The 13,672-nt window shown below is 36.4% G+C and overlaps 1 protein-coding gene across 2 annotated transcripts in view; it reads left to right on the forward strand.

Moving 5' to 3' along the window:
• Gabra1 (gamma-aminobutyric acid type A receptor alpha1 subunit) overlaps positions 1-13,672 on the forward strand; it is a 61,015-nt gene that overhangs the window by 21,000 nt on the left and 26,343 nt on the right. For both annotated transcript variants that reach the window (XM_008821675.2, XM_008821676.3), the window contains exons 4-6: positions 1,000-1,067; positions 7,507-7,727; positions 12,612-12,694. In XM_008821675.2, the coding sequence (XP_008819897.1) occupies positions 1,000-1,067; positions 7,507-7,727; positions 12,612-12,694 (372 nt within the window). The remainder of the gene's footprint in view (positions 1-999; positions 1,068-7,506; positions 7,728-12,611; positions 12,695-13,672) is intronic.

Consider the following 13,672-nt stretch of genomic DNA (forward strand, 5'->3'; position numbering starts at 1 on the left):
TTAACCTCCTTGTGAGAAATTTACCCCAAATTCTTTAGTATTCACAAGTGAATTCCTGACAGGCTACCTTTTGATTTTCAAAGGAATTTATTATTGCAGAGATCGGATGTGGCTTGTAATGTTCTATGATAGAAATACAGATGTAAGCACAATTGAAATGAGCTGCTTAAGGCACTGGGCTGCCACTTTCCACGGGAAGGTGAGAATGATACAGCCATGTCACCACTCTCACCCTCAAGAAACCATTTCTTTCTTGGCAAACATTTTTCTATTTTTGGTTAGCAACTGTACTTCTTAGAAAATATACATTGAGTTGTCACAGAACTACAATAAAGATGTTTTATTGGTTTATATATATGTCATCAGAGGCCAATATAATAAAATCACATTCAATGTGAAACTGAATATTGAATGAACACTTGCCATGCCACAATCTGTTCTCTTCATCCTCACAGTTGAAAACACTTACACTGGTTGTCATATTTTTCCCAAGGAGTAATTTGGATAATCCAGTTATGATTTAGTAGTAGAAAGCAATCATTTATAAAGCATACTCCTGAGACTTTAAAGAGTTCATAAAGTTTGCAAAACCTTCCTGTGTACCTCCCAAGAGAAGACAGCATACCAGGTGATTCTGTCTATGTAAAAATATTGAAACTTCAGGCACTTGCTATGCCGACATATTTCTTATTATAATGTGAAGTGATTCAATGTCACTTAGGCAAGTGTGTCCATTCTTGAAAAATTCATTAAGAAGCAGCTGAGTTCTCTTGAAAATGCACCTTGCAAAGTGGCGTATTTAGACTCTATTCTACATTGAAAATATTAACTGTGAAATTCCATGTGTAAGCAGTAAATTATCAGAACTACACAGTGGACCAATTTTAGAAATAGCTAATCAAAGCCAATATATTTCCCATTTGGATGTGAGTATGTGATGGTAGATTCTATTAAGAGCTGTTCGTGGACACTCACTGGCCCAATTTCTTGCTTCATCAGAGCGTGTAACTGAAGTAAAGACTGACATCTTCGTCACCAGTTTTGGACCAGTTTCGGACCATGATATGGTAAGTGACAGTGTATATTTGATTTGGGATGGTATTTTTTAAATTTATGTTTTGAAATAAATATGTAGGCTAAGTACCCGAAGAAAAACTTGAAAAGGCATGGTTGTTTATAATTTTCTGTCTACATGTGTATGATAATTGATATATGTATAATATGTATAATACACACACACACACATACACACACACGCGCGCGCACACCCAAACACACTCGAGTTTCTGTGACTGTTAGTCAACCACTGCAGTCTCTCTTTTTATCCCTGAAATGGTTGCTTTGCTCGGTTTTGATTTGCAGAGCCCATTTTTCCAGGCACCTTTCAGTTGAATCATGAGGCCATGTTGATTGAGGGATGCCAGGTTTTCAAAGCTCTACTGTCACAGAGAAGCCAGTTATGCTGTAATTTCTGGCTACAAGCAGGAAATGAATACCAAAGTTGAGTGAATATTTAATCATACTAGGAAAGAAAGACTTAAAGGTAAACACCCAAGTGAGAACTTTGTTTCTTTGTAGTAAAATATTCATCGAAGGTGGAACTATGCATACCTGACCTTTTTTTTAACCCAACATAAATAAATTAACATGAATTTCTGTATTTTATGACAGAAGTTGGTAAATCAGTAGAGCTTTGCAGATATTATATAACATTTCTGAAATTGTAACAGTCAGCTGCTATATAATCAAACTATTGTAAAAAGGCCAAGGAAACGCCACTATGAATACTTCAAAGATGTGTTGTTATTTTAATGCCTTTTTTTCGTTAGTACTTAGTATAAATGTTTTTTGTTTTTAATTTCAAGTAGCCCTGAGTGATTCAGAATAAAATTTGCAGATTCATTCAAGTTCAAAACGAAACTCAAACTCTTCTACCTGTGTTCCATAGCATGAATAATCTTGGACAACCCTACCTGTTCACAGCATTGAGTAAATGTTTGTAGATACTGTGTAAGTCCTGCTTTTGGTGAGGCGGTACAGCCCCTGAGTTACTAGGACTGGCTCTAGGAGTAAGGCTGGTTGAGTTTAAAAGACTCACCACTATGTGTCACAAAACACTCTGATCAATACCAACTTGGCACAGAATGGATTTATTTGTCTTACATCTCCCAGGTCATAGTTCATCACTGAAGGAACCCAAGGTAGGAACTCAGGATAGGAACCTGGAGAGAGGAACTGAAGCACAAGGCATGGAGGAACACTGCTTAATGGCTTGCTCCCCTTTGCCTGTGCTCAACCTGCTTTCTTATACAATACAGGACCACCTGCCCAGGGGTGGCACCACCCACAGCGGACTAGGCTTCCCACATCACTCACCAATCAAAAATATGCCCCACACACATGGCCACAAGCTAGTCTGATGGAAACAATTCCCCAAAGGAGGCTCTCTTTACCCAAGTGTGTCAAATTGACAGCTAAAGCTATCCAGCACTATATTATATAATCTACCAATAGTACACCCAAAACAATAGCCATTATTACTTGACGTAAAGTGCAACTTAGATTTTGGCTACGTATATAGTACAGCTTAATGAACGAATTATTTTCTTTTTATAAATAAATGTTTTATTTATAATTCTTAAAATGATGCCAAATTTTGAAATACAGGTTTATCTCAGGGACCTCACAGCATGACCACCTTGCTGGTTTGAGTGAGTAATGAATTCTTGGTTCCTGATGATAGGATTAGCAGCCTGAATTATCATTAAAAAAATGAATTCATGTGGGGCCACAATAATCTAAATAAATTAAACCCTTCTCTCTGAGTTCTGAATTTTTTGAGAAGACAATAGACTAAAGGCTATGAAACAAAAAAAGAATTTTACTATTATTATTTGCTAATAATCCTTCTCTGTCTCTTGAACATGACAAAGTGCCTCACTATAGACAGTATTCAAAGAGGTGTTAAGGGACAGCGCCCAAAGGAAGTCAAATTTAAGAAAAGGAAATTCTCTTAAAAATATTAAGCAGACATTTATTATTAATTTTTATTTATATTTAAAATACATTTTTATGTGTTCTTTGAAAATTTCATACATATATACAATGTGTTATGATCAAAGCCACCCATCCTCGTTCCTTCCCTCCAACAACCACCAGAACCACGGAACCAATATCCCTCCCAACTTCGTGCACTCTTTTCTTTGAACCTACTGAGTTCAATTTGTGCTGCCAGGATGTGCGTGGGTGTGGGCCATCCACTGGAGCACCAGCAACCTAATAGGGGAAACATCCCAGAGGAAAACGAACTCCCCCTCCTTAGCAGCCATACTTGCTAACACTTCCCAGCTAGGGATGGGGCTTTGGGTCCCCTACGGCACCCATGTTGGATGTTTGACTACTTTGATCTTGCTTTTGAGTTATTGGTTCAGTTTAGTAAGTGTTGAAGTGTTCAGTAAGGTTTTGCTTTTGTCTTAGAATAAAAGCCCATAATAGGATTTTTGACTTGCATTAATCCTGTATTGCTCAAAATTTCATTTTATGTCTAAACTTTGGGTCAAAAGTCAGAGAGGAAAAACTGGGAGTATGTAAGCCAGTGATCATCCCCCATAACCAGTTCACTAAAAACTATGAAACAGTGTCTACTGGTTCTGTAAAATGATCAAATTAGGCACTGTTTTGTAACTAATTTGCAATGTGTGTACTGGAAATTGTACCTGATTGCCTTGCTATAGAATATTAATTATTTAAATCATATTGAGAAATTATGTATAAAAAGTAGCAGATTTATTTAAAGGCAAGCAAAATTAGAAGGACGAATGCTAAAGCGAGTTTCTGACATTTTGGTGGTTAGCCTTAACATTTAACGTCTGCATCATCTCTCCAGATATTTAAAAAAAATTTCAAAACAGAAAAATATTTGTTTGCTTTTTAAAGTGAGAACTAATAAAAATAAAAAACTTAATAATAACCATAACAGCATTTTCCATTACTGAGAGTTTACAATGTCCTAAAGTTTTATAAAGCTTGTTTCATCTGATCCTCATTTCAAGCCTTTTAGCTCTGTAATATTTGTATCTGCATACTTTCTGAGAAGGAAAGTGACCCGATAGATAGCTAACTGTAGCAACTGGAACCCAGGCAGGCCATCCCTACAGACTTCCCAGCTCCCCAGGCATCTGACTTTATCTGGAATAGAAAACAAAAATTAGGACAACTCCTTAAGCTTATTTTAAAAACCATTAATTGGCCATCAAGCAGCCCATTCCCAAGGCACTAGGTTCTGACAGAAATATACAGGCTGCACAATCACACAGCCTTGCTTCCCATAGTGTTTAAAATGTATTAAGTGAAGGCACAAAGAGATGGGAATAAATGGTACAGGTAAGAACACCTCAATACAATATTTATTTAGGAACAAAGGGGATGTTTTGTCCTAGATCTTCAGAATAAGGCGCACAGCCTCCAGGGAGCTATTCAATTAAGGAGAGTCATTCTGGGAGATTTTTCTGTGTTGGGAGCTGGAACCCTGAAACTTGAACAAATTCTTCAGCACAACTTTACATATATTCAGTCTCCCCTGCAGAGCTCCTCCTTCTGTATTTAGTTTTTATTTGGTTTGATCATGAAAACTCTCTTACTTTCTTCAGCTTTCCTGCTCTGTGACTTTTCCAAAAAGTATTTTTTTTTTTCATTAGCAGCTGTAAGGAATTCTAGTAAAATTGTTGTTGATGTAAGACAAGTAAAAGATCTTAAACATACATCCATAGTCACTAATACTGTGACTTCCTGAAGATGCGGTATGGCTCATCTTAGTCCACATGCCCATTCTTGGTCTAAGAAATTGTGGCCATGGATGTAAGGTCATATTTTACAAGCAGTCCCTAAAAGCCACCTAGGTACTGAGCTGAATGTTTACACTTGTGATTATGAAGAAAGTGGGCCCAGGCAGCTGCTGTAATTTCAGTTTTGTTTCTGCTCTGAGAGAAAAAGAGAAATCAAGGTTACCCACTTAACTCTTGCTCTCTCTCTCTCCCTCTCTCTCTCTCTCTCTCTCTCTCTCTCTCACACACACACACACACATACATACACCTAACTTTTTTCCTATGGGTGTGTGTCTTGTACTGTATTTAAAGGAGAAATGTCTCAGATAATTTGGAAATTTCAATTTCAGTCTAATGTAAGCAGAGCTAAATGCAACACGAAATCTATATTGTTTAATTTACATTTGATATTTAGTTTTCAAAAAGAAAACAATGAAACCTTCTTGGAGCTAGCAAATAGTCCAACAAATGTCCTTTATTAAGGGAAAGTGGTCATCTTAAGCACATGTGGAACCTTGATTCACCAGTAGCTTTTCTCCAGAGTATTAGCCAGTATAGTGTCATTCAAATAGGTAGGGATTGTTGTCTATGTCTAGGTTATGAATAATCAAACTATCATCAGGCTGTCTGTTGTCCAGAAGGAGAAAAATATACCTAGCCAAGACTAGATACAGTCCCAGTGATAAGCACTGTCACACCATATCACTTCCTGATATAATCCACAGTCTCCTTTTCCAGAAGATTTCCTGATAACACTCTGGGCTAAATAATTTCTCCCTCTGCTGAATTGAATAAATGCTTAACAAATGTTTGCTGTGAGTAAATTCCTATTTAAATAAATAAAAGTAAATTCCACAGTGACTTTCATCTGACACTTCCAGACATTGAAAAACCTAACCAACAAACAAGGTAACTTGTCTGGCTTGCATCAACAGAATAGTGTCATTTTGCTTACTTCTGTGTTTGTATTTCAGTCACCAATTAGCACTATGTGTGATGCTTTATAAACCATTCACTAATGACTGCAAATTCCTTGATCAGTAATGGATCAGCAATATTAAACCTGTGCCAGAAGGGAGATCATACATTCGGTCTTTACCCAGACTTGTTTAATTCTTGGGAAAGAAACAGGTAGTTAAATCCATGCACAAAATGCCTGAAGACAAACACTGTTTATTTTGTATGTCCTAAGGAAGATATGTGTACGATTTAAAAACAGATGCTTTTAGAGGCATCAGGATTGCATGGATTAGAATAATGCAACATAATGTTTTCCAGTTAGCTCTCCTTCTGGTTTTGAGTATGCTAAGATTAATGGAGAATGTGGTAATCTTTATTTCAAACCACTGAGTTCCAAATTTAGTGCCAATGTACCAGGCACAGCAAGGAAGATGAATAGAAGACTTTTCAATTTCAGGAGCTGGTAAGTCACATTGCTTGTTTTAAGATTAGCAGATGTTTGTCTCTTGTTAATGCCATACGGAAAGCTCTGTTTATTCAAATAAATAGATTTCCTGGCTGAGAATGATGATGAGATTCACACATTTCTCATGTGACATGCAGTCATGTGCAATCACAAATATATACTCATACACCACTCCACATTCTATATTCCAGGTTCGGTTTCTCTCTTTTTGCCACCCCCCTTTTTGGAAAAGTTCTAAATTACCAGTGGAAACTGATTGCATATTTTCATAATCTTGATCACTGTGTAGAAGAATCTGAGGTTGATGGATATTATCTGCAAAGAAAAACAATGTTTCCTTAACCAAGGGAGTTTCACACCTGCATTAAAACCATGAATTTGTTCAGTCTAATTATGATGTTTGCAAAGAATTAGGAGGTCACACCTAGCTATGTGATGTATCATGTGGCTGAAATTACCTAATTTAAATATTCTTTTTAAACATGCAGTCTTAAAAATATAAATTTTATTTTTAAGTTGTAGGATATTTGTAGGATATTGCTTTTTCTTCGAGTTTAGGAGTTATTGGGGGTATTACTTTACTTTTATTTATCTAAACAGATAACTGGGGACAATTTTTTATCCAGGATGTGCCAAATAATATGTATATGTATATATACATATATATAATTGAATTTCTGTGATTTTCATGCAGTGTAATTTGATGGTATTTAAATTCCCTCCCTATCTGCATCTCCCCTTATTGTCCGCCCATGACCAATTTAATGTACACACACACACACACACACACACACACACACACACACAAAGGACTACAGATTCCCCAAATGCTCTTCCCCAAGTGTGGGTCTATCAACTGGAGCCTGATTAAACTGAAGGAGTCCCATGCTTGAAAGAAACTGCCTCTACATTTTAAAAATATTGTTATAGCAGCCACAATTCTTCTAACACTAATATAAAAGTATCACCACAAATTTACCTCTGAAAATGTACCTAAGTCACATTTGGCTTCCAAAGGTACAAAACTTATGCCTTATCTATAAGATAAGATATTTGTTTTGCAAAATATATGACTGTGGGGAAGGAGTATAAAGATGATTAAGATGTCTAAAAGATACACAAAAATTCAATGAAAGAATAATATAGTAAATAATGACATAAAATATGATCTATAAGAATATAATGTATAGCACTAAATTAATTGTTATATGAAAAAATAACACTGAGAATGCTTTATATTTTTCAAAATTACCTAGGAATATACAATAGATGTGTTTTTCCGTCAAAGCTGGAAGGATGAAAGGTTAAAATTTAAAGGGCCCATGACAGTTCTCCGGTTAAACAACCTCATGGCCAGTAAAATATGGACTCCAGATACATTTTTCCACAATGGAAAGAAGTCTGTGGCCCACAACATGACCATGCCTAACAAGCTCCTGCGGATCACAGAAGATGGCACCCTGCTGTACACCATGAGGTAAGTAAGGGCAGCCCTACTTCCCCACAGAACGATCTGAGCTTCTTGCTGTCACAAGAAGGAAGCTATCAAGTCACTGAGCCATTATGACTCTCTGGCTTTTTGATGTTTAAGTATAAAAATAACCCTTCTATACAATCATAACTCTTTGAAATATCACGTGTGCATGATATTGTTAAGTAACTGATAAATACAGTGTAGATTAAGTAATACAAAACGAGACTGTCTCTCTAATTTGTTATAATTCAGCATGAGGATTTTCTGCCTGTTAGAAACTTCGTATCTCCTGCATTCCAGTAAGGTTAAGGTTAAAATTTAGAAGCTTCATAATGGAATCTATTCAAAAATATGTCTGATAAAAATAAAGGAAAATGGAAAATGAGCATACAAAGTTCTTAAAACAAATTCATGTGAAAATATATAAATAAAGAAGTATGCATTCACAAACAGTATTGTTAGCTAGAAATTATTAACTTGTCTTTACCTGAAGACTCTGTGTGTGTGTGTGTGTATGTGTTTGTGAGTGTCATATAAGTACATGGTGTTTCAGCGGAATGAAGGACGCATGAATATAAAAAGATATTTTAAAAGAAAGGCATATCTTTCAAAATATTCCCAATTTGTGGAAGAATTTGAATGATCTAGAGTTTATTGTTTTATTTATGAAGAAAGATTTTTTTATTTAAATTAAAGTTGGCTGCCCAATATGAGTAATTATTAGACTGCTCACATTTCACACTTTTCATCTTTTTATCACTCAAATATGGTAAATCTGCCCTTTGTCCCCAGCATCACACCCTATGGCACTGGGTGACCACTCCAGAAAACAGAGATGTACAATATTACCTGTCCTTAAATTCATCTAGCAAGTTAAACTCTTTCTGTATTCACAAACAATTATAAACAAAGGTCTCCCTCTTATATAGACCTGACATTTAATTTAAGAGGCCTGTGTGCTTTGGAAGCAAGGACAGGATTCTACTACAGTGTGTTCATCATAAAGTATAATTGTCAATGGGAAAACAAAATAAAACAAAAACACATGAAGATCTGCTATTTCTTACAGGAACTAGTTTTCCTAGGTATTTTTGTTTTTCTGAATCTGGATTTCTTTTAAATTTGTAGTGGCCCAGTGGAAGATCCCCACTTACTGGATGATTTTTCTTAGTTTTTTTTCAGATTCTGAATATGTTCTAGCTACTTAGTGACCCAACAACAGGATTGGGAAGATTGCCTCTGAGGCCTGTTCATTTCCAAGTGAGGAGATGACCTGAGCCCCAGAATTTCAGCCTAACAGTACACCTGTCACCTAGAAAAGTGAGCACATCAGCACCCATATGGGTTGAAGGAAAAACTATTTATACTTTTATGCAATTGCAACTATGTAACACAAAAATACTAGAAATTCAGACAATGCTACATAAGACTTTTTTGCTTCTTTAAGAGAAAAGATTTATATGGAGAGTGCTATTTATGTTATGTGTATGAGTGTTTTGAGAGCATGCATGTAAGTGTACCAGTGTCATACAGAGACCACAGATGGCAAATGAGGGTATCAGATCCCCTGGAACTGGAGTTACAGATGGCTGGTAACTGCCATATGGGTGCTGGGAACTGAACCCTGGTCCATTGCAAGCGCAGCAGTCTTAGTCTCTGAGTTCTCTCTCCACTCCCACAATGTGTTCTTTTTAACTCCATTCCTCTATCTCCAAAGTTGAAAGGAGGTTATATAACAGAATCCTTCAGATTTTAACTGGAAAACCACATGGGCTACTTTTTTCCCATCCTATTCCTTATGAAACGCCAAAGTCCCATGTGGTGCAACAATTTCTTAAGAAGTGATGTAATGAGTTACAAAACAGCAGCTTCCTGTATTAGAGAGATGAACAGAGTTGTGTCACTGGACCCACAACTGTGTTTCTTTTCTTCATTTACTTACCTTTTAAAACATATTTTTCATGCTTTGATTTTGTGCGTGTGTTAAGAGTCTTACTATGTGACCCTGGGCTGGCCTCCAAGTCACTGTGTAGCCCAGGCTGGCTTAGAATTTCTGATCCTCCTACCTTAGCAGCCCAAGTGCTTGGAAAACATGGGAATTGCAAACACATCCAGCCTGTGTTTTCTTTTACTGCTTTTTCACCTAAACACAGACATGCAATCACAGAGCTAACTGGCCCATGTGTAGAAGAACGAAAAACTATTTAAAAGCACAAAGTGTCTAAATCTTTCTGAAAAAATCAACAGCAGCTTTCTTCCTCTGGGGAAAAAGTCTCTCCTTTCACTAAAATAAGTGAATTTACCCTTCTAAGAATGTGCAATTGTCACAAACTGGGAAGGTTTCCTTCACATACAAATTCACTCCTGCCCTATATTCACATTAAAAACTCTGCTTTGGTCCAGTGTGTCTATGTCCCAAGATAAGCCAGGGTTTAGATATGAATAACTGCTTCCCATCTCTCTCAATTTACATGACACTGGACATTTGGAATTTACTGCTACAGTATCAATTATGCCTGTCACATTTGTGTGGAGACTGGAAGTATCTCCTTGTTTGGAGCAAAAAGCAAAGAATTCACAGCTACCACAATTCAAGCACCTGTTTGTACATAAAACCCTGCTTCCACTTGCAAAATGAGTCTTTCTAACAAAGCAAACAGCAGAAGACCTATGTCTGGTTGCATTTTTTTTTTTCTTTGCCTTTTCTTCCTGGAGAAATCAGCAAATCAGCAGGACAACTGCATTCTAAGGGTTTCTCTACTTTAAACTGGAGAGTGAAACCAAGAAAAGCAGTCTTTTCACTCCAGACCTTGGAGGTAATATGTAGAGAGACATTCCCATTTCACTAGGGAATCTGGCTGAATAAAAGAATCAGGTCTCCCCGCTGAGAGGACAGCATAGACATTCTTGCCAAGTTCTGAGTTCAGAATTTTGCTCTGAGGTGAATATAAAGATACCTAAGGTCAGGAAAATGTTGTGTATTATAAAGTTCTTCACATGGTTCAACAGAGGCGTTCAACCTCCTTCCAACTGTCCATGCAGAGCCAGTTGCCTGGGCCTGTTGCTATTTCCCTAGGGTTTATTTCTTCAATATAAAAAAAATGAAGGAAATATTCAGAATTTCATCTATGTTTAGCATGGATCTAGAGTGACAGTTTGCCTTTGATGGAAGCTGCCAGAACACCTCGGTTTTTAAACACAGACATTCAAATGCAAAAGATAGAATAAAGTTCAATAACTACTTTATACATTGAACCCATCTAGTCAAAGTATAACAGGACTTAAAGAATAGGTGGAAATAGCAAGGAAAAATAAATCAGAGGACCAGTAGACACACATAGCAAGACCACAGACCATCCAAGCAGGACCTAAGTATGTTGGAAATGTGAAACATTCTTCCTTGCCTAAAAACAAATGAGCAACTCTCTTCCTCCCCAAAATTACACTTGTACTCGAATCTAAACCCAGTGACCATTTTACTGATATGGGAATTTTCTAAGCTCTAATTTCCAGGTTCTAAATGGCCTAAGATTAATGTTTTTTGATGGATGTAAAGTTCTTATTGGATAAGTAGGTGATGCATTCCATTTATTAAATTTCTCTTCAACTTTGCTAATGTACTATCACCTTTAATAATTTTAGATTGTGATTTCAATAGTAGCATACATTGTAAAATGCTTTAATCAGTATTATAACCCCATAATTATTTTACTGACTACAATGACATGTGGTAATATTTTTGAGCTAGTTAGTAGGGAGGGGTAATTTAAAAAAAAAAAAAACTGGCTAAAAATTCTACAAAGCTTCAGGTGAGATAGCTCAATGTGTAAGGGCACTTGCCACGGAGTCTGATTACCTCAGTTCAGTCTCCAGGACCCACATGGTGGAAAGAGAGAACTGATAGCTTCGAGTTTTCTTCTGACTCTATATACATGTGTGTGCACACACACACACACACACACACATTCATGCACACATTCAAAACTAATAATAAAATAGGTGTAATACTTTAACATCCTACGAAAGAAATAAAAGTAAATTCTGCGATAGTTCTATAAACTGAAAAGAAATATGTTTCAATTAATTCATTGTTAGAAATATTTTAAAAACATGAATGGGGTTCACATTCCCAGAACATACCAGAGACTTAAGGGAAATACAACTAAACAGTGAATTTGTAAATAAAGCTAACAGATGGAACTACATGAGAATCATCAAGGGGGCTTATGCTGTATATTAACCTCAGTCTCACAAGGCCCAGGGACACCTGCTTCTCCAGTTCCTTCTCTGTCTTCTGTACTTAATGCTTTGTGTGGAGGGAGACAGAGAACATTGCTTAGGATTGGAAGGCTATTCTTGATCTTGCTATCGGTGTCCTCAATCAATAATGAATTGGCGTTTATGCATCTGCTTTTACAAATTCTGTTTTATCTTTAATTGACACACAGTGAATTGTGCTTAGGATATTCAATGTGGTATTTCAATGCATGTATACATTATGTAATGATCAAATCAAGGTAATTACCATTTATGTCACTTGGTTGTATAATTTTATTTGACTATATCTAGTTTAGCTCTCAAAGTAAGTGCAATAGGCAGATGGATTAGTGGATGCTGTTTGTTGTAGGAAACACAAGTAGTGATTGCCTCATCTTCAAAACTGAATCTTGTCTATTTTCATAAAGCAAACAAAAATTAGAAAAAAGTCATTATTATTAATAATTATTTTTAGATCATTTTATTGCTTAGAACACAGCATAGCTATGCATTTTACACATATTCTGCTTTGTCAATATGTTTGTTACATTGATGACATTTTTTTCTAATCAGCAAGTGTCTAATGTACAGAGCTTCTGTTTGTATTCCATATTCCCTTCAATTAATAAGGCTGACAGTCAGAGCTGAATGTCCGATGCACTTGGAGGACTTCCCTATGGATGCCCATGCCTGCCCACTAAAGTTTGGAAGCTGTAAGCTAACTTATTCAAATTACTATTATTCTTTAATTTTTTATTTTATTGTTTTTATTTTATGTGTATGAGTATAATGTCTGCATATACTTGTGTGCACCCATGTTATGCAATGCCCACGGAGGTCAGAAGGGGGTGGTGGATTACTGGAATTGGAGTTACAAGTGGTTGTTAGCTGCCATGGGTGCTGGGAATTGAAACTGGGTCTTCTGCAAGAGCAATCAGCACTTTTAACTGCTGAGTCATATCTCCAGCCCTTCAAATTATCATTATTCTTATGAGAGCTCTAAGATTTTAAGCAGGAGACTTCAAATCACTTATGTCTGTTAGAGACTCACAAACACATCAAGAAAATTCAAATAGCAATACACCAGAAGAGTTGCCTAAAAATAATAATCCTTGACTTCACTGTTTAATTTCAGGAAAGTTTATTAATTTCTAGAACTGAAGGCACAGACCAAATGATTTATTGGAAAAATGCTATTAAATGGGATTCATGGAAAAGGGTGTGAATGCATCTACCTCATATATAGCACTTTCTTCCCAGTAAATGGGAATTATTGCATTTACTTTATATCATTACTGAGATAGTTGGAAGAAAATTCCAATTTGTTATCAGATGGAAATGTTAATAGTTCGCAAAGGAAAATATGTACGAGCTTTTGTTAGTGAAGGCTGCATATTAAGGGGGTGTCTAGAAAAGAATGCATCCCCTTGTCATCTTTAAATTCACTCAGACCAAGTAGGAACCTCCCATGGAATTCACAGATACATTTATGTCTGGGATTGAATTTGAAGGTATCCTAGATACACTTCCTTTAACTCTCTGGATTTCTACTATTTGTAAACAGTGAGGGGTATCTTTGAGGAACCCAGAGTGCATTGGCCTGGACATCTGGCTTCTCAGTCTTCTCTTCCTCCTTCTATGTCAAACTATCTTGCGTGGAGTAGAGGTAATATATTCATGGATCTCTGCAG

The sequence above is a fragment of the Nannospalax galili genome, unplaced genomic scaffold (genome assembly GCF_000622305.1).
Source record: "Nannospalax galili isolate Female #2095 unplaced genomic scaffold, S.galili_v1.0 scaffold667, whole genome shotgun sequence".
In the NCBI taxonomy this organism is placed as follows: domain Eukaryota; kingdom Metazoa; phylum Chordata; class Mammalia; order Rodentia; family Spalacidae; genus Nannospalax; species Nannospalax galili.